This window comes from Talpa europaea, assembly GCF_964194135.1.
Source record: "Talpa europaea genome assembly, chromosome: 1".
NCBI lineage: Eukaryota > Metazoa > Chordata > Mammalia > Eulipotyphla > Talpidae > Talpa > Talpa europaea.
In genome coordinates, this window is record NC_140073.1 from 150,676,595 (window position 1) to 150,703,608 (window position 27,014).

At 48.5% G+C, this 27,014-nt stretch overlaps 1 protein-coding gene across 1 annotated transcript; it reads right to left on the minus strand.

The window, feature by feature from the left end:
- Positions 1 to 22,295: 22,295 nt before the first annotated feature.
- IRS1 (insulin receptor substrate 1) lies at positions 22,296 to 25,994 on the minus strand (the record flags this gene model as incomplete). Its single annotated transcript, XM_084229360.1, has 1 exon — positions 22,296 to 25,994. One exon carries the CDS (start codon positions 25,992 to 25,994, stop codon positions 22,296 to 22,298), a length of 3,699 nt encoding a protein of 1,232 aa, XP_084085486.1.
- Positions 25,995 to 27,014: the final 1,020 nt, after the last annotated feature.

Below are 27,014 nucleotides of genomic sequence, written 5' to 3' on the forward strand. Positions count from 1 at the left end.
CACCTCTGGCCTGTACCTCAGCTCTTGTATACATAAAAAAATAAATCTTAAAAAAAAAAAAGACATAAGAGGGATCCAATGTGTTGCGATCCCTCCCACCAACCTGTGACCTTGACCAATGCAAGTTAGGATCAAAATGAGCTCATATCTAAATACCCCACTCTCCCCAATGAAAACCTTTAAAACCACAGCAAAACCATCTCTATCCAAACCATTCTCTAATCCAAGTAAAAACAATTGCGAGAAGGGTTAGCAAGTTTTCCCCCTCCAAAATTTTCTTTCTTTGGGACAAATAAATTACAGCATTTACATTCTAGGCTCAACATCAAAAGGCTCATCTGGTTCCCTCATAAGCAGGTAAGTTATGCTCTTGCCTTTTCTTGACCACCCCTTCAAGATGTTCATCCTTTCTCCCTGGCACGGACATAATACAACTTCCCTTTTTGCCAAAGAATCACATTTGGAGATGCCAACATAGAGATATTTAGAGAATTTTTGGGAGAAAAACATTCAGTGTTACCCAATAATACTTTTATTTTCCATATTAAGTATATAATTAAATCCACAGGAACTATAAAATGCATGTACATACCTCCTTTGAAATTTAATAAATACATTTCAGTCTTTAATCCTGATTTACACTTACAGCTTTCAAAATAATTTAGCCCACATGCAGAACTTTGTTTTTTCTAGGCCATGCTAGTAATGCAACCCAGTTCCCTAGAACTTAACATGAACAGAGCAACACACTCATACTTCATGAAAGAAATATCTGAACCAGAGTCAACATTAATGCATCTTTTCAGGCACTCATTAGGATCCACTCATCCAGCCAAGAAATCTAGGAAGATGACTGAATTCGAGAAATAATTTCAATAAAGAAAAGACATAAATAAAAGTGCCCTCACATTGCAGAGCAAAGAGGGTTTAACTACAAATCCCGGGCTTGAGGGGCCATTCCTCATTTACCACTGGACTTTCCTATACTTTCCCACTGGTCCTCAGAATGACGCTGTAAAGCAGATCGGAGAAATGGTGCCAACTCCATTTTTATGAAGCAGAAAATTAGGTCAAAGTATAATGGATTCCAGGAAGTGACAGAATCAGGAGTAAAATTCCCATCTTCTCTCTATTAGTACACATAGTTCTATTATTCTCCCTTTCTTTTGGTTAAAGATTTATTTATTTATGCATATAAGAACTGGCCAGAGGTGCAGGGGTGAGAGGATTCACCAGAGACAGATTGGGGAGCAGAACAGGCAGACTGACCGAAATACACTGCTGAGGGGAGTGGCGGGGAGACAGGAGAGGTCTGCTGCACCATGTGGGTTACCTCCCTTGGAGGCCGGGGATCAAACTCATATTGTGGAGGCTGCAGATTGCTTCATGGTGCTATGCTTAACTTCTTGCGCCACTGGGGAGACCCTATTATTCTTCCTTTCATGCATAAGTTGGCCTAGCCTGGTGCTATAATATATAATCAATACACACACGTGCAATAAAGTCAAGGAGTCACGGGTAGCATAGAGCTCTTCCCTTAGTCTAGCAAGTACAATTGAGTGGCAGGAAATGAAAGACTTACCCAGACCCAAAACTGATGCTGGTAAATTCTCTTTCCTCCCTCCACCCCCACATCGACCTTTTTTAACTTAAAAAAAAAAATTAATCCTCTTATGAAGCTGATTACAAGAAAACTTGGGACCAGGAAAGCAGAATTGAAACCCAAAGCGTATCACACTGATAAGTGTACTTGTACAGGAAGCACTAAATGACCACTACTTCCTGTTTTATGTATTCTTATCTGCAAGGACACTCCATTTTTTTTACCGCAGAACCTTACATTTAGGACACTTCCTAAAATAGAATTTTCTGATCTTCAGCTGTCAGCTGAAGTTGTTTCATAAATAGCCCAGCACATGCACTCTGGAGGGTTGCTAACACTCTAAATGCAAACAGAGTCCAGTCCTCCCAACTGCTTTTAGATGCTGGTGACAACCTGGAATGTGCAGGAATTAAGCAGCCACAGAAATTCTATAGAGGATACTACAACGGTCTCCAGGCACTGACCCCTGGGACTCGACGTGGCTATTTCTGGAAAGTTTGCAATAAAGGCCATTAACAGATATATAGTCCTATTTTTAATATATGGTTCACCAGAGAACGTAAGATTTGTTCCAGGTCAGTTAATTTTTAAACAGCTTTAGACACCACTTTTGTCTAGACATTATTTTGGTGAAAGAGATGTGGATAAAGAAATGCCTGGGTCCTATATTTGCAAAACCTTTTCCAGAGCTTTCACAATCAACAAGTACAGACAACAAAACTGATTATAAGGGAATGTGTTTGAAAAATTACACATGTAACCCAAGGTTAAATATATGGGAGAAAACACGTGCACGGGTATAAAAGACGCCTAGCTGTAATCTTTATGATCTAGTATGCCAGGAATTCTATAGCCAGAATTACACAACAAGCTGAGACAATTTCAGAGGCAGAAAAAAAATCCAGGTCTGTGTTTTTAAATTTTTTTTAAAAGGGGCTATGTGTAATGGGACTATGGAGCATAAAATGGATTTTGTTATTTTCCTTGTGTGCCTTGGTATTTGAACAAAACCTCTGTCCCCTTTTTACTCCCTCCTCATATTACCTGCCCCCTAGACCATCACCCCAGGTGGTTACCAGTAAGAAGAAGAAGTTTGTCACAGGTAGAGAGCACCGACCCAGGGGAGTAGTCTGAAGGTTGATGACACTGTATATATAAATTTAATGCTCAAAGATATTTGCTCCATGTGGTCTGTATTATGATCTTCAAGCTTCTTCTAGTCAGTTGGGAAGTAGCTGCCATTTTCCATGCATGGGTAATAAGCACCGATCCACCCAGAGTGGCCCCTTTATGAGGCTGGGGATGATTCTCTGAAGTCCAGCAGAGAAACCCTGTCCCCAGACCACAAATCCAGACAAAGGGGACTCCCATGGTGCCTTGAGTGAGCCAAGCTGTGCGCAGAGTGGCAGGAGAGTCGGTCAGTTCCAGATTCCTTCTGGATGTCTAGATTTGCAGACCCCCAAGCTCAAATCAACTTGATGACCTGGGAATCAGGCCTCCCCAGTGGCGCAGCAGGTTGAAGGCCACACTGTGAAGCTGTCCGCAGCCTCTGCAGTGCCAGTTCGATTCCCGGCCAACCAGGGACAAACCCACATGGCGCAGCAGACCTCTCCTGCCTCGCCCACTGCTCCCCTCAGCAGTGTATTTCAGTCAGTCTGCCTGTTCTGCTCCCCGCCCTGTCTCCGGTCAATCTTCTCACCCTCCTACACTTCTGATTGTACCCCAGTTTTTGTATAAATAAACAAATCTTTAAAAAAAAATCCTGGGAATCAATTGCGGTACGAAACAAAGATTATAAATATATACACTAAGACAAAATTACAAAATAATTTTTGCAGAAGACAACCAGGAGAAATTCAAATAATTCTTTACAAAATTAAATAGTGACGTCCTTCAAGGAGGAGAGCATAAGAAGGCTCTGGTGATCATAGGGCTCCAAGGTGGTATAAAATCTATAATGTTCTGTTGTCAGTGAATAAATCAACACTGACATGGAGCAGATGCAAATGGGAGAAAGTGGAGGAAACAGGCAGCAAATATCCAGCTGCAACTCATTGGTCTGAAACGCTGTGCTAAAATGTTGACCAGTTCAAGACGGGACAAAGAAAACATTACAGGCTTTAGAAACAACCACCAAAGTGACCAAGGTTTTGAAAAATCAGAATGATATGCAGAGCCTAAAAATGGTTTAAAGGGAAACTGAGTTGACTTCATAAAGCTTTTCAAATACATATGGAAAACATCCTCTGAAAATTCAGTGGGTTGGATGAACAAACTGTAGTATATCCATTTACGAGGGACTATTACTCAGCAGTAATGATAAAGCAAGGTTCACAATGAGCCCTAGAAAGTTGATTATGGAACAGTGGCAGAAGCACAGGGACTATGGGGGTGGACTGCCAGCACCGTGGCGCTGGGTGTGCTGTAGTAACAACCCCTGGAGGGGAAGACCCTTGACCTCTAAAACAAAAATAATGGTGTAAAACACCAATGTTAATTAAAAAAATCTTTTTAAAAAAAGAGGAATGAGCTACCAAGCCACAGTAAAGCATGGATGAATCTCAAGAGCATACTGTGCAGGAAAGAAGCCACCAGGCTGATAAATGTAGATCCCACAGGATCCCAGTGATTTCATAGGATACATGATTCCAATTATATGACATTCTGGAAGAGTCAAAAATCACAGAGATGATAAATGGGTTAGTGATTGCCAGAGGTTGGGAAGAGGGAGGAAGGTTTGAATAAGGACAGGGGATGTTTAGGGTACAGGGGATGTTTAGGGCTGTGAAACTATTATACATGACGCCATATAGGTAAATACAAGACAATGAGCATTTGTCAAAACCCATAGAACTACTTACTTACAGCACAAAGAGTAAACCTTAATATACACAGTTTTTAAGCAATCATTTAAGAAGTCCTTTATTCCAGAACAGAATCTGGAATATGACGTAAGAATCTAAATGTGTTACACATGCAGGGAACAACCTCAACAAATGGATTGTGGGGATATGGTAATGATGTCGCTTTGGAAATGAGGAAAATCTTTATGAATAGGGGTAAAAGAAGCTGTACATAAGCACTGCAAGCTGCTTCCTAAGGGCCCTGGGCTCGCTATTCAGACACCACTATGTACACACACGTGATGGAACTGAACAGGTCAGAAAGGAGGAAGGAAGGTTCTCATGGTTGGAATAGAGACAGACAGGTGAGGGGAGGAGGTTGGAAAGATCCAGATGGAAATTGATTAAGCTAAGAGATAGCAATAGAAAGTCATGCTTCGCTTGGCACTGATACCGTAGGACATACACAGAAAGATTTACAGTTATGCATATGCAGGGGTTAGTGCGCACACACACACATGGGTTCTGGTTCTGGTGCTGAGAGGATAAAAAGGACCGACAGCCCAATAGCTACAAACACATATATGGCCAGGATCTTGGTTTCCAATACTGTTCTATAAAAGGAACCAGGGCTCCCTGGGGAAACGGATGATTCTAGGAGAGGGGCAGGAAATACACGGGAGGATCCTGAAGCACCTTGTAGTGCTAAAAGTAAGGAAATGTTTCAAGAAACACCTTTGAGTTAAAAGGCAGCTACCACGAGCTTAGGAAACTATAAATATCCATGTGGTCTGCTTTCCAAATGGGCTTTAAACACCTTTGCATTTTCTGGCAACTTTAAAGAGCTCCCAATTATAAACAGTCTTTGATGGATTATTGTTTTTATAGAAAAATTAGATGATGCAACGTTTCTTTTAAAAGAAACTGACTGTATAATTAAATTTCAGCAAACAAATATATGTGATGTATTTGAAAGTCAGAAAGTCATATTCAAGTTAATTAGCATTGTCTGATCATTTATAAAACATTTTACGTCTATGGCTATCATCGTCTAAGAATTTGTTAGAATTCATTTCCAGTTTTATTTCCTCTTTTAGCAAAATGGTTAGTAATGTTATCAAGGCAGTTAGGATTTCATGTTTTATCTTCTGTGTAGTTAAATGCATTCATTGTTTTATTTTTAATTTATTTTTAGAGCCTTTCTCTACCTTACAGTTGATTTATTATATAAACTGAAATCTTGAGATAAAAATATAATTTATAACCTGAATTTAAATAAGAGGACACGGGTCATCACTTGTCACCACTGCCAACATCAGAATGAGGGATTTTATGTGAGCTACAAAGAAATTTGCCCATAAAAGCTATTAACCAGGGCCTCCCCGGTGGCGCAGCGGTTGAGCACTGGGTTGCGAAGCTGCCCGCGGCCTCTGCGACGCAGGTTCGATCCCCGGCTGCTCCCCGGCCACCGGAGGAGGGTCCCACATGGCGCGCAGACCTCTCCTGCCGCCCGCTGCTCCCCTCAGCAGTGTACTTCGGTCCTTCTGCCTGCTCTGCTCCCCGCTCTGCCTCTGGTGAATTCTCTCACCCTCCCGCGCTTCTGACTGTACCCAGTGCATGTATAAACAAACAAATAAATAAATAAAACATGCCTCTATTTAAAAAAAAAAAAAAGCTATTAACCACTAGAAAAAGTTATTTCCTAACTGTGGAATTCCCTCTTGTGATATATGGACCTAATAGGGATATGCCTGGATATCCTTACTAGTAAAATATGCGGTAATATCAAAATGAAAGTGTTTCAGGTTAGAGTGGCTTCAATATATTGGTCTTCCCTCCCATTTTGTACAAATAATATTGTAGAGGAAAGCACACATACCAGATACTCTTCCAACCAAATTTTAGTAAAGGACAGAGACATTAATCAGTTTTGCATAAATGTCTTCAAAAGAACAGTCTTAATACCCAGTGAAAACTCCTGGCATCCACCCTGCCTGCAACACAAGCTCTGGCTCATGACCCTCACACACTGCTGTCACTCTCCGGTCACCCAGACTTTCCAGAGTCCCCAGAGATGTCACACACCCCTCACACCCTTCCAGGGACTACTATCTAGATCTTGCCTTTTATGTAAGACAATCTCTTCTGAGAAGACACACATTAACTTCAGCGCTCCCTTCTTCTCTTTTTTATCATGCCTTATTACATCAGAAACCTCTGACTTTCTTCACTGGAGAGTCACAAGGTAACCTTAATCATGACTGATAAGCCATGAGGGGTGCCAGGGATGGAGTGACGTCCAGGCCAAAGAACATGATGGGTTTCAAAGCGAAAGGAAGTGTGTAAGTCAATGTTGTCACCCCCACAAGCCCAGAAAAGGGATCAGAAGTCATTGTTGCTTCTCTCAGTGGTTTTCATCTGTCCCCTTTAGAGCCTTCTCTCACCTCAAAAAAGGAAGCTCTAAGAAGACCCACTTTTATGGGTGGTTTTCTGCATTGTTGTAAGGCAAAACCTTAGGCACAGATTTGGCACTCAGTAGAAACTCACCAACTCCTTGTTGCATTAACTAACCCAACACTCTCTTCAATTCTTATCTACAAATGTTTGGGTCTTTAGACATCTCTCACCTTTATCTTCATGATCAGCTTCGATTTCTTCCAACTTCCAGCTTGGAAGTTAATGATGACAACAGCTTAATGATGGAATGAATGGAAAAATTTAAGACCACAAGTGTCCACCAAATGTCAGGCAGTGGGGGATGTAGTTAAGAAAACTCTCTGTTCTCCTGAATAGAATGATTCTGGTCTATAGGTCAATGAGGTGCTGGCCTATGGCCCAGACTGTGCCTTACAAACAGGAGGTCTCACATTCATTCATTCAGTATCTAGGACAAATAGTGTCAACCAAAATGGCAGGCCTTAAGCATTCAAACTCAGTCAACCAAGCTGGCAGAGACAAAGCCCCACTTGGTACCAGACACCTATCAATTGGAAAATACTGTCAAGTTTTAGAAATCAGCATAAATGTCAAATGACTGTGTGAAGGTTCAAAAAAATAGAAGTGCTATTTGAAATAAAATAGAATACATATATATTATAGATCTTGGGGAACTGGTGTTTTTCTGTTAAGGGCGGCAAATGCTTTGCTGTAGGTAAAATTTCTTGAAATCTCAGGTAGTGTTTACAAGTTGTTAACAGCTAAAGAACTCGTTGAGAAAGCACATTTCTCTGACACTGGTAGCCACACTAGCCCAACCTCGATCAAGTCTGGAAACAGAACACAAGGAAAAGTTTATCTTGGCAATTCCGCTCCACTTTCCAGACCAAGGTAACATTTTAGCAGAGTAGCTAACAAGGGCCCCGCCAGCAAAACGGGCTCATTTAATTTTTTTTTCCCAGACCTTGCTGATATTTTAGAAGGGCTAATTAACAACAACTTACCCAAGAGGAAGAAAAAGAATGAGCATAGGGACAAATTAGAAGGAGACTCCACAAATCACATTCTTAATAACTGGCCTCTTTTTAAAAATCGAGGTAACTATGATACAATAATTATTTTTCAAATAATTTTCTCATTGTTTGTGATATCTTTAAACCTCAGTGAAAATGCTATGCCCTGACCTAAATCAGTAAGCTACAATTAACATCAGAAGAACTTTATTAGGAAAATAAAAACTGACGAGTGACTGTTGGAAACAGAGAAATAAATCTTGTCAAAACAAAACAAAGTTTCTGTCAATCTTTAGAAGAATGGTTTGGGGGAAACAGAGGAAGGAAATATCCCAGGATTTCAGAAATTAGAATGATGCGGCTGCAATTAATATTCCCCAAGTTTTCAGATCCGGTGATAGCGGATTGCAGACTGCAAAGACGCTTGCAACTTGGGTGATTTTTAACAGATAATTAAATTGGAATTTGATTTTCAAAATAGTTGATGGATAAGACGGTTTGAGATACTCAATATGTATCCTCAATGTTGTTTCTGTTTGCACTGCTCTGGAGTCATCTCCTCCCTCAGATCACAACCCTTTCTGAACTATTTATCAACATATTTTCAGCTCAGCTCTTGTTTGGGGAGCAGCTTCTCAGATACTGGGGCTCTGAAATTTGTGCTGAGTCTCCTCTGAAAGAGCTCACACTTTTTGGTAAGAGAGAGTGCTCTGCAGCCAGCCAATAACTGCAGTGAGGACAGGGGACACTCTCAACTTACACTTTTGGAAAAAAGGAAAGCAGCAGAGGGTGTTGGGTCCACCTGAACCCAACCACTATTATACCCTAAGTGGTTTTGTGGGTTTTTGGTTTTTTTTTTTTTTTTTTTTTTTTGATCATTTAAATGTATTGACTTTACATTGGCAAATGTTATTTCACTTCCCTGGAATTCAAATCCTTTCTGAATTCTTCAGAGCTAAGAACTCTTTATTTTCTTAAATGTCCCCCTGCCACTATTTTTTAAAATGATAGTCCCCATGGCAAAACCAAACCAAACAAAGAGCCAGCAGGTCCCTTATCTGGTGAGAAACAATAAATAATGTGGGGGGGAGGGGAGGGAGAGGCAGGGCGGTGAGGAGAAATGAGGCTGTGTGTTTAGAGAAGAGACACATTCATCTCCAGCCCACCTAAATGTGGCCTGTGAATTAGATCAAATTGGGTGGCAAGGGGTTTCTGTTGTGCACTTGAGGAAGCAAAGTTGCTTCCCAAGAGCCCATCCAGGGCGCGTGGTGGGAAGCAGGCTTTGAAGACACAATAGCATTCCTCCCTGAGTTTCAGGCTGGAGGCGAAAAGCACCAGCCATTCATTTTTCCCTGGTGAGACACATTCCTCAACGGGTTCAAAGGCCTCAGGAACAAGCCCGCGCACTTTCTGAAGGTCGTCCCTTGCAGTGACTTGTGAGGGACCAAAGGCTCAGGCAGCAAAATATTTTTAAAGACCTAGTTTTAGGAATGTTGGCCTTTTTATGGGACTGCAGTTTCCACTCCCTAGCCTTCCTCTCCACCTCCAAGAATGAAACACACACACACACACACACACACACACACACACACACACACACACACACGCCAGCCCACACATGGGAAATTTAGCAAAAGGAAAGTTTTTATTACAAGCCTGATGATGTCCAGGGTATCCTACTAGTGAAAGTAAAATATTTTCAGAAATTAAGTCATTACCCACTCTTTACAAAAACGGTAATATTTATACTCCTTAATCTAACCAGAGGGAGTGAGATCAGCTTTGAAAGGAAGTTATTGTTTAGCTGTGGTTCAAAGAGTGTGCTGGGACTGGGAAGGGGAGCTGAGAAGGCCCAGCAAGGGAGGGGTGGGGGAGTGGCCAGGATCACAACATACTCAGCTAGGCCTGGTGCACAGCACAGGAGAGGGCTCCCCACCACCAAGATATAATTCAGACAGTGTCCCATAATGTTTCGTTCTGTAACCTCAAAGGCATTTACGACATTGAGATCCTGGTAAAAGGAAAATATGCAAGGAGATCTGGGGCAAAAAGCTGACAGAGGCCCTGCCTTCCCTTCTGTGGATGTTACATTTGCCTTCCAGTAACCTGCAACTCTGCGCTACCAAAACCTACATGCATGCTCAGGTGGGAAAACCTGCTCTAGTTCATTTCATCACTGCTCCCCACCTCTCCCCAGGAAAGGTGGAGCTCTCTGAGCAAGCGGCAGGGGTCCCTTTGCTTGCATGCCTGGTGAAAGGGCTGGCAGAGGGAAGATGGGATGAGACACTGTATCAGCAGGAATGGCCACAGGGCAGGATCTCTATGATTCGAGCAGACAGAGTAAAGGAGAGAGTCCTGTAGCCCTCAGTGGCTTTTGCAGGCTTTTATTGAGTTTACCAGGTACATGGCAGGCAGAGGTACAGGGGGTGCTGGGAGGCCTGTCAGCCTCCCAGCCCCCAGCAAGTCTTCACTCTGGGCTCTCTGGAGTTCTCTCGTGGCCTTGTTCTCTGCTCCTCTCATGGTTCTGCTCTCTGCTCACGTCCCTGTGATGCCGCCCTTATAAGCCCAGTCTTGGGCCAGGTGAACCCCATCTACATATGCCCACACCCCACTCCAGGTACCCACCATCAGGCATGCATTCAGGACCATAAGGATCCATCATCCATCCTAATGGCAGGAGGGCAGAAAAGCCTGATGCTTTTTCACTTACCCTTCAGACACCCACTATTCTGGTCCTCTGGTAAATTTTTAAAAGTTTTTATCAAGAAGCAGTTTCTGTTTTTCTAGCCCTTGAATCTGGATTTAGCTTTGTGACTTGCCCTGGGAAGTGGGCGGCACGTTTGCTCCCGTAACGGTGCCACGAGAGGACTGTGAGAAGTGGAATCCTCTAACGCAGTCCCAGGAGGAGGCTGGGGCAAACAGCATTAATATTCTCACCGACCACCCATGGCATTTAAGATACAGACAACAGCCTCTGGGACGAGAAACCTCAGTGTCACTGTTTAGGTTTTTCTAGAGTGAGCTTGCAGTCTTCACTCAGCCAGTAAGAGGCATTCTCAAGAGGGAAATCAAATTCTAAAAAAGATGCCATCCTGATACCTGCATCTGCACTGGGCTCAATAACGTGATATAAAAATATTAAAGTATTTGCTTCACAATATAAAAATATCTGTTTCTGTAATGGGGGGGGGCCTAGGAAAAGGGGAGGTTCCAGGTTCCCTGTCTACCTAAGGCAGGGTGGAGGTGAACAGGGAAGAGGAGAAGCTGGAGAGGAAACTGGAGAAGGCAGGAAGCAGGATGGAGAGCAAGAAGGAGACCTGGGGGAGGCACATGGAGCAGAGATATGTGAAGAAGCTGCCCTTGCTTCTTGGTCCTGGACTGGTTGAAACAGACGTGGGTGAGAGACCCGCGGGGAGGTGACAATGGCAGCTTTTATCTTGATTTTGATTTTGTTCTTTTCCTCCCAGACTTGTCCGACTGTTTCTGACCCTTTTCTATGGGTCCCTGCTGGAAGGTGCTTTAGACTCAGGGCAGGCTTTCGGGCCTTGCTCTGGGCCAATCCCGTTTGGGTGGACTTTTACCCACGAGGGGATCGGTGACTTCAGGTGCTTGATTTGGAAACTATATTCTTTGTCTTTTCTGTATTGCACACTAATTGTATTAAAGCTCCTTTCCATTAACAGGTCTATATGTTTTATCTTGATGTGGCAGATGGCAGAACCTATTTACAGCAGGCAGGTTTAGGGGTTCTGGGGTGCTCCTCTCCCTGCCCTGTAACATTTCCCCTTCATAAACCTGAATGATAGAACTACATTATTCACTATTTTCACCAATAGTTTCCTGCCACTGCATTTAAAGTGGGTCCCTATTGGACCTCCCCTGGTGGCGCAGCGGTTGAGCGCTGGGCTGCGAGGCTGCCCACAGCCTCTGCAGCACCGGTTCGTTCCCTGGCCACCGGTGAGGGTCCCACAAAAAAAAAAAAAAGTGGGCCCCTATTATTCTACTTTGGCACAGCCCTCTGCATCATCCCACCCTTTAGGATAGCATGATTCTTCCTTTCCTTCTCTGTCCCCTGCCTCTGATAATCACCTGGAGGACGAAGGGACAGTGCCTGGCTTGCAGAAGGACCTCATTAAAGATTTACTGAGAGACTAGTTTTTCACAGGAAAACTAAGAGGGAAAAAAGTGATACCATCCCAACATGACGAAAATCACTGATATTTTACCCAGAGTTAGGACTGTTCAGTATGAACACCCAAAAATAATTCTATTCTAAAGGTTGAGCATAACACTGATGTTTGTTAATGATGACATACATAATAATTTATAAATGTACTAATGTTACTGAGTAGATTGTTTTAATGGCTTTTATCAAGACTATTTTTTGAACTCTTTGTGACTTGCCATGGGGAGTGGGCCAGTAGCAATGGGATGCAAGCAGAGATTGGAAAAGCACTCATGGACGCCTGCCCTCGCTGGCCCCTCGGAGCTGGTAGGGACAAGTGGCTCAGACAAGAGCAGGCACCAACTGACAGGGAGCCGCATCCCCCAGACAAGTGAGAGAGGCCATCGCAGGCCAACTAGCAACTCCAGAACCCACCAGTACTATAAGCACATGGGCATACCCAGGGGAGATAAGCAGAAGAACCATCCAGATAACCCCAGCCCAACTCACCTACCCACAGAATCGTGAGCTAAAAAATGACAGGTGTTTAGGGGCAATCAGATGGGAGGGGTGGTGGGTTGTTATACATAAAAGTTAAATGATGCACACACCCCTCACAAACTGCATAGCTTCACACATATATTAAATTGCTCCATAAATGTTTAACGTTTTTTCATGATGATGAGTTTCACTCCTTCTTCTAGACAATCAGAAGAAAACTGTTATTATTGTTTTCAGCATACTTATTAAAATGTCACCAAAAATGATAAAATACTGATAATTCTGATTTAAATATTATTAGGCTCTTGAAAGTTACAGCATTCCACTCACATTCTACCTGAACGACAGGCTGCAAGAACATCCGGGCATCCGCTGCTAATGCTCCACCACTAAAGACCTCTTCTCTGGCTTAAAGTAGAAATCATCTCAGTTCTATGCACATCCCCCTTTGGAGATATGATTGAGTCTGTAAAGCCACTCCTGTCCTGATGCAACAACTAGAGGAAGTGTGAGAAGAAATCACCAGTATGCAGGAATTCCTGTATTATTTGCATATGCAATATTATGTCAAAAATAAACTGTTCTCAGAAATTGAAATGGTGACTCTTTCAATAAAAAGCATTCATTCAAATGTGCTCTCAAAAATGTAATGCTTTGATTCCCAGAAAGTCTTAAAGGAGTCCTTAACCCATATACTTAATCCTACTATACTATACTGAAGAGTAATCATTGAGACTGGGGTATGAAGAAGGAAAAGGAATGAAAAGATTTTAAATGGTCATATCTGAAAGCTGAGACATGTTTCTCTCCTTACCACATGGTACAAATGCTTCCAAGTTAGGAAAGTAGATCATTTCTTAACTAACGCTTGCCCTGCTTCACTGGGTTACATGAAATTACACTACTTTTTTTTACCTGAGGATTCAAAGCAGACATCGAAAATAAAGTGTGCTTTTCTTTTTCCTTTTGATTAAAAAAAGCAGTGAGTTTATAAGAGACACATTGTCTGCTGTGTTCCTTTAGTATAGAAATTTGGGGTCTGAGCTTATTCTTCCATGAAAGGTTTTGAGCAGTAGGACATTTCACCAACTTTCTCTCACTAAGCTACACCATTTACAAGCAGTTCATCTCTGGAAAGATAAACCCAAAGCAGCTCCAATGGTGGCCTCTGAGAAGAGAAGTTGAGGCACCAGAGAAGGTGGGAGGGTGGTTTACTTCTTACTCTAGGCTTTTTAAAAAAATTTTAACCCAGGGACCTCCCTGGTGGCGCAAGGGGTTAAGTCTCAGCACTATGAAGCTATCTTCTGCCACTGACTCATGAATTCCATCCCAGACCAGGGAGCTGACCCACATGGCACAGCAGACCTCTCCTGACTCACCAGCTGCTCCCCTCAGCAGTAGATTTCAGTAGATCTGCCTGTTCTGCTCCCTGCTCTGTCTCTGGTGAATCCTCTCACCCCCTGCACCTCTGGCCTGTACCACAGTTCTTGTATGCATAAATACATAAATCTTTAAAAAAATTTAACCCAACTAAAACTTTTAATATGTGCATGGATTACCTACACCAGAAAGTTTCAGAAAAAAACATTGTGTAAATAGAGCCAGCCAGCTAGCCTAAAACTTGGTAGTTAATATAAAAAAATGCATGCCTTTGTTTCTGTAAGAAAAGACTACAGGCTTAAGTATGACTGCACAACCTCAAAAGAGAGGGAACATGTGTGTGTTTAACAGAGAGCAACAGCAAACTCTCGGAAGAGAGCCTACTTCCAGGCTTGAGGGTGTACAAGAACCAGAGTGCAGAGGATTAGACCCTTTCACTACTGAAATAAAACCACGCACCAGAAGGGAAAAAGAAGTCTTTGAATAATAGCACTTCTGAGATGGAAAGAAAAGACTGGACACTTTCTTTTATATCCAACTCCTACCTATTCTTCCTAATACCATAACAAGCACTCTGCAAGCACTCACTGCACTCCTGTTCACCCACACCTGGGCAGCTCTGGGCTCCTCCACTAGAGGAAAGACCCAAAGCTCTTCTCCTTGTTTCTTCCCAAAGTTATTATGTTTGCCAGACCAACAGCCAAAAGTGAATCACTCTTCCAAATGAGAATCTCAATAGTCTAATGAACTCCTTAAGGAAGCTGGTGTTACCGTGTGGCCAGAAGCCACAGTTAAAATGATCAAGGAAACACACTCTAAGGTAGATGGGCATTTCTACCCTATAAGTATACAAAAGGGCTGACTTTCATGGTTGCATGTTCCTAATCTAGATTGTCCTCCAAATAAGTTGTACCATAATAAGTTAGTAGTTACATGCACGCCTCAATCACATATTTTCTCCATTTCCTTGTATCCACCCCCATGCTCTTTCAACAAAATATGTGCCATTTGGAACACATTTGGGCTCAATGGTGTTTACTGAGGAAAAGCAGGGAGAGGGCCCGAAAGAAGAGTTTGATCTGGGGTCTGCTTGGCCAAGGGCAGGTCAATTATGTTGGGGCTGAGAAGAAGTGGCCTCTTCTACTGTACTAGAGATGCTAAAATTCTACTGATTCTTCCTACAGTCCCTAAAGAAACAACATTTGAAAACATTACTGAATATTTCAGAAAACTTCAATGGCCATATTTTGATACCTGCTTTTTTTAATTTCACCTGTCAGATTTAGATTATACCTTTCCTAAAATAAGAACGATGACTTACTGTGCAAAATATACTTAGCTTGCCACACTACATATATTTGAAGGGGGGAAGAAAGGCTTTTCAATTGTTTCAGTAAATATAACACAACTATCAACTTCTCAAGATGAAGTGATACTCTTCAGCAACATGACCTGAATATGTCAGGGTGAATCAGAAAACTTGCAAGCAAGGCTATTTTTTGATCCACAGAAAAAAATGGAGGGGGAGGGAAGGGTTTAATCAGTCTTTTTTTCTTACTACAATTTGGGTTTCACTGGCTCTTCTTCAGCCCAAACAATTAGCATCCAATGCATCAGTGTTTGGAGCAAAAAGGGCCAGCCAGGGCCGGATTGGGGAGGCTGTAACAGAGTGTGCAAGAAACAAAAGCAAAAACCAAAACAGGGAGACCAGTGACTGCACCTCAGTTTTCTTAGTCAAGCAGTCAAGGCACCAAAATGAAGCCCCTATTTGCCTTCTCTTCTTGCAGACAGATACAATTAAAGGTATAGACTGACCTACATATTCAGTTCTACAGCCATCCTGCATGACATCGCAGAAAAGGGGTTGCAAAGAGAGCAGCAGCCTTTGTAACGTCAACACATCATTTCTAAAAGCTCTATTATTCAACAATCACTGACTCAGTGAAAAACCACAAATAACATGTATCCCACCAAATTTATTTTAACAAACAGATGATAGCAGAGCCTGCAGCCAGAATATTATTCAAAAGGAAAATGTTCCTTTCCCGGCAGGTGACAGTAGCTTACGCTTATCCAATCCATCTCCCCTCCTTTGCTGCGAATGAAGAATGGACCAGATACTACCATTTCCACATGTAAGACAAGAATAAAAATAGATATGGACTCCCCTTATCATATTTTAAGGTTTTATGCTAACTTTTCAGCAACTATTTCCTATTAGCTTGAAATGGGTTATACTATATAGCATGCTATCGATAATATTAAAATGCAATTCAGTTAAGTTACAACTCAATGTGATTCCAACTTTTGAACATGTTTCAATAACATCTTTTAAGAGCTTCTAAAAATATTAAGAGCTTCTAAATTCATTACCTTATGAGGCCACATACCTGTGGCCTCATAAGGTAATGAATTATTAAATGAATTGCCCAATGACAATGTGGGAGAGAGAACATCTATTATTCCAAACACACAAAAAAAGTTTCAGTATATAAAAGAAGTTACAGAATCTTCAGCGTGAAGCTGACTTCCAAGTGAATTCACAGGAAGCTATTTTCCTTGAATACAATTTCCAGTAACTCTGTAACATAAGGAAATAATTGAGGAAATGGCTGTCTTTAAAACAAAGCAAAACAAAACCTTAAAACTGTGAAGTACTCCATTATACTAAAGTTACCAACTCACCAAAATAAAAGGAACAATTTACTTACAGTTCAGAAATACATCTGATTAGAGCAGGAGGGTTGGAACAGAATAAATGGAGTTTTGAATGAAAGAGTCAATACACTATTCTAATGTTTTATGAAAACCACATGGAGGTGCCCCAAGCATCAGAACGTCTGAAAAATCAGCAACTCCGCAGCCAAGATAATACCGGGTGAGCAAAACAGTGTACAGCTCAACTAATGACAAATCCTCCAGCACTCAACACTCATTTGGCCAGCAAGAGAAGGAGCTTTTTCATGTGCTTAACAGAGAAGACTAATACTGAACAAAAATTGTGGAAGGCTTCCTCTAGTTCCCAACTGACAGCTCAGCTTTCCTTTCCATCCACTCGCTCAGATGCCTCCCTGAAGGATTCTGATGCCACAAACATCATCCATGAACAGACCACCAGTGCAAATGGGGGTGATTTCTAACAGAATAAACACAAAAAGGTCTGGGATACACACAGGTTAAAAACTTGACCTATAAGGTAGGAGAACAGGATGGGATGCTTCCAACAGGTGACCTTTGCATGAGGAACTAGCAGATGACTTGCATTCCTGTGTACACTTTATGTAGCAAAGAGGAGGAGGTAGAGAAACCCCTGTGCAATCTAGAGATGGTTCCCAAAACTTTGACTGGACAATCAAGAGGGTTACCTTAAAGGTCTGTAAAAACCTGAAAATGCCTCCTCCAAGCAAGAAAGGTCACACTTAGTTTTGAATTAAACCAAAAAGAGACTAAGGCATAAGCTGGAGAGGGCAAGACAGAACAGGGTATTCTAAATGAGCTTCCTCATGACCCTGTCAGCAGCTTCTTCGGAAAGAATCCTCATTACAACTGACCCACTAATGAATAGCTGTCATTCTCTCCAAAATCTTCCTATGTTTAGAGCTGCAAAGGAGGTTAGAAAAATTTAGAACAAAATTCTCAAGTTACAGATGAGGAAATAGGTCCAGAGAAATGAAGTGACTCATCCAAGGTTGCTCAACTAGTCAAGGGCACACAGCTTGAGCTACAATGCAAGACCTCTGGCTCCCAGGAGCTGCTTTTTCCACTGCATCACTTAAGATAACACAAAGCATCCTCCAGGAATTTTGATTAAGTGAAAATAAAGGTGGCAGGGGGAAGAGCATGCCATTTGGGATTCCAAGTCCCTTAGTATAAGGGAGTTTTGGAGATAGCACTGAGTTGGGGGTAATCAGATAAGTGACTACAACGTAGGGAATTTTGATGGGTTTACTTCCTAACACAAATGTTACCTGAACAATGGCAGACATGAAGACTGTTAGATGCTCAGAGTTTTCTGGAACAACAGACAGACTCTCTCCAAGGATCCAAAAGCAGGTCTGGGGCCTGACTAACAACAGGGCAATGTTTCTACCTTACCTTTTCACCAAGGATGTTTCAATAGGGCCCTAACAAGTGCTGCCTTTGGGGCTTAAGATTCAGTAACACTGGAGGCAAGGAGCTGAGAAAGGCCAACTAGAGAGTGGGGGTGGGGAGCAGAAAATACTTCCTCATCACTCTCTCCTTTTCCTTGTATTTTAGAACCAACAAAGCTGCAGAAATTTCCCTTCCCACACAGCAATACATCTTTGGGTTATGTGCCGAAACCTGACACCGATCTAGAAAGCTTTCAAAATCCGTGGGTACAGCCTTGTCAAGGCACATTCCTGCTTTGGAGAACTTAGGCAGCTTTTCCTCCAACCTCACCAGGGCTGAGCACAAAAGCTAACCCAGCCCCTGTGGCCTGGGAGGGTCAGTTTTTGCAAATCTTATGCAGCTCTCTGCTGCGCCAGGCTCGACAAGCTCTTGCTCCTAATGCAATTTCAAGTCAAATGCGTTTTTCCCCCGTTCAAACGACTGATTCCCATCACTGTCAGCCACAGCACCCGCGTTCCCTCCGCTGCCCCCTTCTCGCTCTCATCAGAAAGGCCTGAAAGGAGGCGTCCTGAGCTGACCCACCCGCCCTGCAGCCACGTGCGGCGGCTCCTGCCCGCGAGCAGATCTGCAGAGCGGACGGAGGGCCGCGGCAGCGTAGTAAACCGTAGTACAGCGAGGAGGGAAACAAAATGGGGCGCGTCACATGGTCATGGCCTGGATTTTTCTCAATTAAAATCAGAGGAAGTGTGTGTTTCCGGCCTCTGTCAGCGGCTGCCTGGACGCTTTCATTCTTAGGATTCTGGGCTCCGTGCACCAATAAGGCTGCGTGTACAGCCTCCCCTGGGAGGCGGGGGCCGGGGGCGCGCGCCCGGCGGGCTGCTGGGGGCGCGGGCGGGAGGGCGGGGGCGGGGGGCGAAGGCCACGGGGCGCACGCGGCCGCCAGCTCCCGGGCCCAGGAGCCCGCCCCGCCCCCGCCCCGCCCCTCGCCCCGCCCCGTGCCCGCCCGCTCGGCCGACCCTCGCGCTGATTGGCTGTGGCGGCGGCCAATCAGCGCCCGCCCCGCCCGCTCAACGCCGACCCCGCCCCGCGCGGCCCGGGGGGCCGGGCGCCGCCGCCGCGGGACCCCGCGGCCCAGGAAGGGCCTCGCGGCCGCAGCGCCCCGCTGGCCCCGGGGACGGGCGGGGAGGGGGCTGCCCGGGGCCGCCGCTCACCCGCCCCCGGGCCAGAGGGGCTGGAGGAGCGAGGAGGAGCCAAGAGCCGAATAAACAGGGGAGGCGCGCAGGGAGCGGGGCGCCCCGAGAGGCCGGGCCCGAGGTCTGCGCGGGGCGGACAGGCCGCGGGGGGGGTCGGGGGGGCCGGAGGGAGGGACTGGAGGGGCCCGGGGGGCGGGGAGCAGGGGGCGCCGGCCGCGGGTACGCGGAACCCTGGAAACCGCAGGGAAAGAGGAAGAAAGGAAAAGGGGCGCTCGGTTTGGGGGGACATCAGACACGGCAAGGACGCACCCTGGACGCCAGGAGGGCTGGGCCCGCCCGGCTGCGGCTCCGAGGCTGAGTCAAAGGGGCACGACACGCTGGAGAGAGGAGCTGGGGGCGCCCCGGCCTGAGGGCCCTGGCGCGCCCCGGATTTCCTCTGCAGAGAGGGGGTCACGAGCCCTGGGAAACCCGGAGACGGAGGGGAGGGAAGCCACAAGCAAGAAATTAGAGATGGAAAACAAAGGTCGTGGGAGGGGAGGGGACTGGAAACCACCCAGCAGGTGGGAAGAAGTCAGGTTGCCAAGAGAGAAAGGGGTTTGGGACAGGGGTGGAGCGGAAGGGTCCCCAAATCCCTGAGCACCTGAGCCAACTACCTCGCAAATGTTCTCCTGTAATAGACGGTGGGAAAGACTTTCCTCTCATGGTGCAGCTTTCACCTGAGAAAAGGGGAAAGAGAAGGAGAGGCAGCAACTGCCAAGGACTTCAAGAAAGAGCTGAGATTTCACACATGGAAACATCCTCATTCCCAGGAAAAGTTGTGTGTGCCAGGGACTGGTAGGATTTCTTTTGTTTCAGATGATGGCTATCAAATCACGTCTTGAGACTCCACGGGGCAAAAGCAGGCAAACTGAATGCAGAATGTGAAAGTGCCAAGTAGCATTTGGTGCCTCACTTAAAACACACACATACACACACACTCACACACACACACACTCCCTCTTCTGTCTCCTTTTACATCTTACCAACACACACATCGTAGAATTGTTCTGGCACGATACTGTCAAAGCATGGTCTGCTACTTCGAGATTATTAGGGATATGATTATATGATTATTCCGGAATGTAATTATTTTCCGTAGGAAAGCTAAGAATAGATTGTTTTGTTTGGGTTGGTTTGTGTCTCCTCCACACAAGAAGCAAAGCCTGTTGGAAAACACAAACTCCCTTTGCTCACCAGTTTTCTTCAGAGCAAATATTATTCATTGTATATTATAAAAAGAAACCTTTTCAAATTAAGAAAGCAGGTGAGGAGAACAGTTTCTTAGCCTCTTCTTTCCTCGCTTTATAACCAATATTTTAATTCTGCTTGGTTTTTATCCTTCAATCTCATTACTTTCTAAAGGAAACACTTTGAAACACCAACGTAACCATCTCTTAGAGGGTTTCACCTTTCCCTAAACATTGGAAAGAAATGAGATTTTTTTCTGTTGCTGTTGATACAATTAAATATCTGTTCAGTAAACCATGAAAATAAAGGCTGACTACTGATCAAATAAAGGCTTTTCAATAAATCATATCACTTGAAATCTCTGGTCACCTACCCCTATCTTGGTCCACAAAAGAGAGAGTGGTATGAGTCAAATACTGGAAATGGTGAGCATCAGGGAGACTGACTACATAATAAGCAGACACCCAGTGCACAAAATCATTTTCTTATGAATGGGCACATGTTTCGAAGAAGAATGTATTTCAAGCTCATTCTGTGAAGCATATATAGAAAGACTATCACATGATAATCAGTTTGTCAGACTAAAGTGTTTCCAAATGCTGGAAACTTCTGCATTGCCAACTCATCACATTATTTGCAAACTATCCTCCTCTTCTTCCCACAATTATGACCACCAGAAAATAGGCTCAACAGAAAGAAAGGGCAGGCTAATTTCCTATTACAACTGTTTTTCATTTTCAATACAGCCTTAGCCACAGAAGATCTAAGGCCAACTTTCAACATTTACTGAGGCGTCTGCTCTTGAACTTATAGGCAAACAGTAAATACCCTCCAAAGGAGCAGGACAAGGTTTAGCCCTCCCAGTCAATGCAAAACAAAACAAAACAAAATCCCTCCACTTCCCCGACTTAATCCTCCTCCTTTTCAACGTGAAAATGTTAAGTGATTTCACAGAAGATGTACAGTTGCCCCCAAACGCTGTGAGATGTCTCTGAGCAAGCCACTGCAGGAACAGACAACTGCAAGGCAGACACGCTGGGATGAATTTCCATAACTCTTAACTAATAATGGGTCCCAGGCGCCTGCAGACTTCACTGCATATCCCGTGTGAAAGCGGCCATGCCTGCGAGGTGGTGGGTCTATGTGTAATATTCCATAAATCTTGCTCCGGGAACCAAGGGAAAACATCACTCGTAATCACTTTCTAAAAGAGACTCTTAAGAGACAGGCTGGTATTTTTAAGTGAGCCTAGGCAATCTCTTACTCCTCCATCTTTTTAGGGCAGCATGAATAAGAAGTGGTGTTCCCCCACTGTCATTTAGGTTGTCCTGGAACTGTGTAATCCCAGAACTAAAATACGAAGAGCAACTCGATAAGATCACCCTGAAGGGTTCCAAGAAACTACCTTAAACGAAAGATTTAGCCCTTGTTCTAACAAATATTTTTGTAGACTTGTCCCTTCTAGGGACTGACCTAAATATACCACCCAAAGAAAACTTTGATAGATACCAAGGTTCGGATACGTGAACTTCACAAACTGCTACCATTGGACTGTGTTTTCAGTATGCTCAAGTATTATTTCACTTGGGAACCTGGAATGACAAAGCTCCTCCAGGATGGCTGCTCCTGCAGGCTTATTTGAGTACTGGCAGGTGTCCTTGTGGGTGAGCATTCTGGACACCCTGACCTCCCTGCTCCTGTAAGCACTCCCTAAGGTCACAACGGGAAGGGAAGGGAAGGGGGCAGAGGCAAAGAGGAACGGAATTCAAGCACAAGGTTAGAAACAGTTTGCCCTTCGGACTTTGTCACCAAGAAACGCACCTGCTGTGATGTCCAGTTCAGCTACTGGAGGTCCTCTGGCTGCTTCTGGAAACTGATGCTGGCATAGGCGCTTAAATCCTCACTGGAGTGGCTGGTGGAGCTGCTCTCACTGCTGCCCAGAGGCTGATGAGGGGGCAAAGCTGGGGGAGGCTGCACTTGCGGGGGACACTCCTGCGGGCATTGTTTGAAGTCCTTGACCAAGTCCAGGTCTATGTAGTTAAGACCATTCTCCAAACCCCCAGCAGCCCCACACACTTGGGCCGGCTCCTTGGGGGCTCCCCCAAGCTCCCCAGGCCGCAGCCACACGTTCTCAAAGGAAGCAGAGCTGTGGCGTTTCACATCCTCCGTGCTGCTGCTGCCCCCACCATTGCCCCCTACGGCGGCACCTCCTCCGAAGGGCCGGGTGGCACTGGGTGTGGAGGAGAAGGTCTCGGAGCTGTGCCGCCTCCTGCACCCTTGTGGGTCCGCACGGATCACTTTGGCACTCTGGTTGCGGTTGGGACTGAGGCTCACCCGGGTGAAGGCGCTCAGGCCCGCAGGTCCCTGAGGGCCCCCCAGCAGGGAAGAGTGGGCTGCCAGCTCCCCAGCTCCTGGAGGTGCAGTGGGAGAAGTAGAGGCCGCTGAGGACGAGGAGGGGGCAGCCGCTGTCGCCCCGGGAAGGCTGGCCTCCTCCACAACGCCTGTCCGCATGTCAGCGTAGCTGACCGGGGCAACTGGCGAGGTGTCCACGTAGCTCTGCCGGGAGCAGCCCATCTGCATGGTCATGTAGTCCCCCCGGCTGCTGGGCACTGCCCGGGTGGGCCTACACATGCTAGCAGCCCCGGGGGGTGCGGGACCCGCTGTGCCGGCCTGCACCCCAGGGCTCTCCTGCCAGGCGGCCCTCCGGCCCGGCCCCAGGTCCATGTTCATGTACTCTTCCGTGCCAGTCTCCTCCTCCCGGGGTGCTGGCTGGAGCTGGGAGGCACACCTGACAGAAGGCGAGCTGTGGGGGGCCATAGGGCCCGATAGGTAACCCGGCTGATCACTCCCAAATTCGATATTCACGTACTCCCCTGGGCTCTTGGGCTCTGGAGGGTGCAGCAGGGGTGGCGGTGGCTGCTGCTCGCGAGCCCGGGGCAAGGTGCTGGCCTTAGGATCCCCCAGGGACAGCCTCGTGGGCCGAGTCAGGCGGCTGTGGGTCTGGGCAGCTGTGTCCACCTTTTGGGGCAGGTGGGGCTGCAGGACCTGATGGTGGAGATGCGGGAGGCCCGACTCCGGCCGCACCCCACAGTAACCCCCGCCCAGACTATCGCTGCTGGTGGAGGAGGAGGAATCTTCCGCGGCTGCAGCACAGAGGAGCCGGCCGGAGCTGGAGGACAGGCGGAGGTGCTGGTGTCGGGCGCCCTCCTCCAGCTCCCCGGGGCGCTGGGTGTGCTTAAAGGACCTTGGCAATGAGTAGTAGGAGAGGACTGGCTTGTGCTGGGGGTCTTCGGGGCCGTAGTAGCAATCGGAGGGGCTGCTGGTGTTGGAGTCCCCCACCGGTGACATGTTCATGTAGTCACCTGTGCACGACAAGAGCTTGCTACCACTGCTCTCCACGGGTAGTTTGGGGTGCGGCAGGGCATGGGAGTGGTGGCCCCCTACCCCATTTGTCCATAGCTTGCCACAGCTGCTCCCAGAAGGGGCAGCGTTGCTGTTGCTGGGCCCACCTCCAATGTCGGGAGAGCAGCTGCCACTCGGGGACATCATCATGTAGCCATTGGGGTCCACCCTCTGGGGATGGCGCCGGATGGGGTTGATGATCTGCTGCGGGGCAGACACGCTCTTGGGGCTCATGGGCATGTAGTCCCCGCTGCCCTTCCGGCCGCTGGGCACGGGAGCCACCCCTGGGGACATGGGCATGTAGCCATCATCAGTGTGGAGGGCGGAGGCGTCGGGGCGGTGATGGCCCCCGCGCCGCTCCATGGGGTGCATCTCCAGAGCCTCCTCGGGGTAGGAGTGGGTGGGCACAAAGGCTGAGTGCCGGTAGCCGGGCAGTCGGCCGCCACTGCCCCCTCCCGGTGGGTAGGCGGGCATCATCTCTGTATATTCCTCAATGGAGGCCACCGAGGACTGGGACGGGGTCTTCTGGTGGGAGATGGTAGGGGAGGTGCCCGCAGAGTGAGTCCGCTTTCGGAACCGGTTATCCAGATCTGCAGCGCTGGCGGCCTCCTCCCCAGCCAGGGCTGGGCTCAGGCCCAAGCTGGCTCCTGGGGTGTAGCGGTGGCCGTTGCCACCTCGAGGCAGAATGTAGTGGCCATTGGGGGCCGCCAGCGTGGAAGGGCCCTTGCCGCCCATGCAGATGTAGTTGCTCAGCTCCTCCTCGCCCCGGGCGGGTGGGGTGTGGCCCAGCGAATCCGGGGTGACGCTGCGGAAAGAACTGCGGAAATCGCAGGGGCTGGAGCCGTACTCGTCGGAGGAGATGAAGCCCCCGTCGCTGGGGGACCCGGACACGGACGCGCTGGACCGCCGCGGGAAGAGGCAGTCGGAGGTGGAGCCGTGGCCGCTGGTGCTGCTGGAGGACAGGCTGACCGGGCTGGTGGCAGAGGGCGAGCAGCGGGAGGAGGGCATGGGGATGGAGCGGCTGTGGTTGAGCGGCGGGTGCAGCCGGGAGCTGCCCCGATGGCGGTGGGCGTGGGTGCGGTTGGTGCTGGGACTCACGGGGCTGCCGTCCACGGAGGCCGGGCGGGACATGGTGCCCTCGCCGTCGCTGGAGGCCCGCACGCGAAAGGAGCCCTGCTTCCCGCCCACCAGGCTGGCGGGGGACGTGGCGGTGATGCTCTCGGTGCGCGAGCGGCGCGTGAGCCCCACCTGGCTGGGCGGCGGGTTGTTGAGGTGGTGCCGGCGCAGGGGGACGCTGATGGGGTTGGAGCAGTTGGACGAGGACTGGCTCTTGCTTCGCGGGCGGAACTCATCGCTCATGGCGCGCATGGCCTCCAGGATGGTCTCGTGCATGTTCTGGGCCACCACGGAGTCATCCACCTGCATCCAGAACTCCCCGGGCCCCGTCACGGCGGAGCGGCCCACCTCGATGAAGAAGAAGTTCTCGGAGTGGCCGCAGCGCCTGATGTTCATCAGCTGCAGCACCACGGCTGCCGCCTCCGAGTTCAGCTTCACGAAGCTGATGGTCTTGCTGGTCAGGCAGAGTCGGTAGATGCCAATCAGGTTCTTTGTCTGCCCCAGGCCCTTGGGCTTCAGGATCACCTGCCAGACCTCCTTGAACGCGGGCCCCGGGGGCACGTCCCCGTAGCTCAAGTCCTCCCCGGCCTCCCCGAGGCCGGAGCTGCCACTGCAGCTGCCGCCCCCGACGCCGCCGGCCCCGGGGGCCGAGGCCCCGTCGTGGTGGCCCTTGGCACGGTTGTGCAGCTGCAGCAGGGCCTGGTACCAGCTGTCCTGCTCGGCCTCGCTGTCCGCCGCGATGGCGAAGTGCTCGTCCCGGGTGTAGAGGGCCACCAGGTGCTTGTTCTTGGAGTCAGCCCGCTTGTTGATGTTGAAGCAGCTCTCGAGGGGGATCGAGCGTTTGGGGGCGCTCGACTTGTGCCGCCACTTCTTCTCGTTCTCGTAGTACTCGAGGCGCGCGGGGCCCCCCGTCTCGCTGGCCGCCCGCAGCACGAAGAAGCGCTTGTGCATGCTCTTGGGCTTGCGCAGGTAGCCCACTTTGCGCACGTCCGAGAAGCCGTCGGTCTCCGGAGGGCTCGCCATGCTGCCGACGCCGCCACGGCCGAGCAGAGGGAGGCGCCGAAAAACAAGCGGGTGGGGGGCGGAGGCTCCGCGCCGCGGCCCCGCACATGCAAACCGGGCTGGAGGCGGCAGAAATCCGGACCCCAAGATCCGCGCCGCCCCCCGCGCCGAGGAGGGGCCGTCCACGGGGGACGCGGCCGCCGCGCCCGGCAGAGAGCCCCGACCCGAGTTCACGGGCGTCTCATGCCCGGGGGCCAGGCCGGGCGTCCGGCGGGAGCGCAGCCCGGATCCTCCGCGAGCCCAGAGCCCGCTCAGCCGCCGCGGCCGCGAAGGGGCGAAGCAGCATCTCTCGCCGCCGGGGGCTGGAGTCCGGCGCGGGCGGGCGGCGGCGCCTCGGAGTCCCCGCGCCGTCCCTGCAGCGCGCGCGCCTTCGCTCCGAGTTCCCCTCTGGAAGTAGCGATTCCCGAGGCAAATTAAATATCCTTGGGCAGGGGGAGGCGAGCTGCCAAGTCCCAACGTTGCACGGGGTTCTCCCTCCTCCTCTCCGCCTCCTCCCGCCCTCCCCCACCGTCGCCGCCGCCACCAGCCGCCCAAATACCAGCTCAAGCGCGGAGACCGCGGCGCTGCGGCTGTTGCTGCCGGGGCTGGCGCCGCCCGCGGACGCGTCCTCTGCAGCCCGGGGTCGGGCCCATCTGGGCGACGGAGCGGGGGGCTGGTCCACGCCGGAGGCTACCGGGCGGCCGGGGGCGCGGGGGCCGGCCGGGGCGCCGAGCTCATCCCTGCGCGCGCTCCGGCCGGCGGGGCGCAGGGAGGGGACGGGCCGGGCGGCGCGGGGGAGGCTTGGGAAGGGGCCGGGGGAGACGCCTCTGCCCGGGAGGCGCGGCCGCCGCAGTTACTTCGCTCCCCTCCTCCCGCCGCCTCCTCGGAGAGTTGCCGAGAGCCCCAACCAAAATAAGCGGCGGCGTCTGGCTCGGCGCGCCGGCCCCTCCGGCCGCGCCGCCGTCTCGCCCGGGGAGAAAGCACGTGATGGAGCCGCCGCGC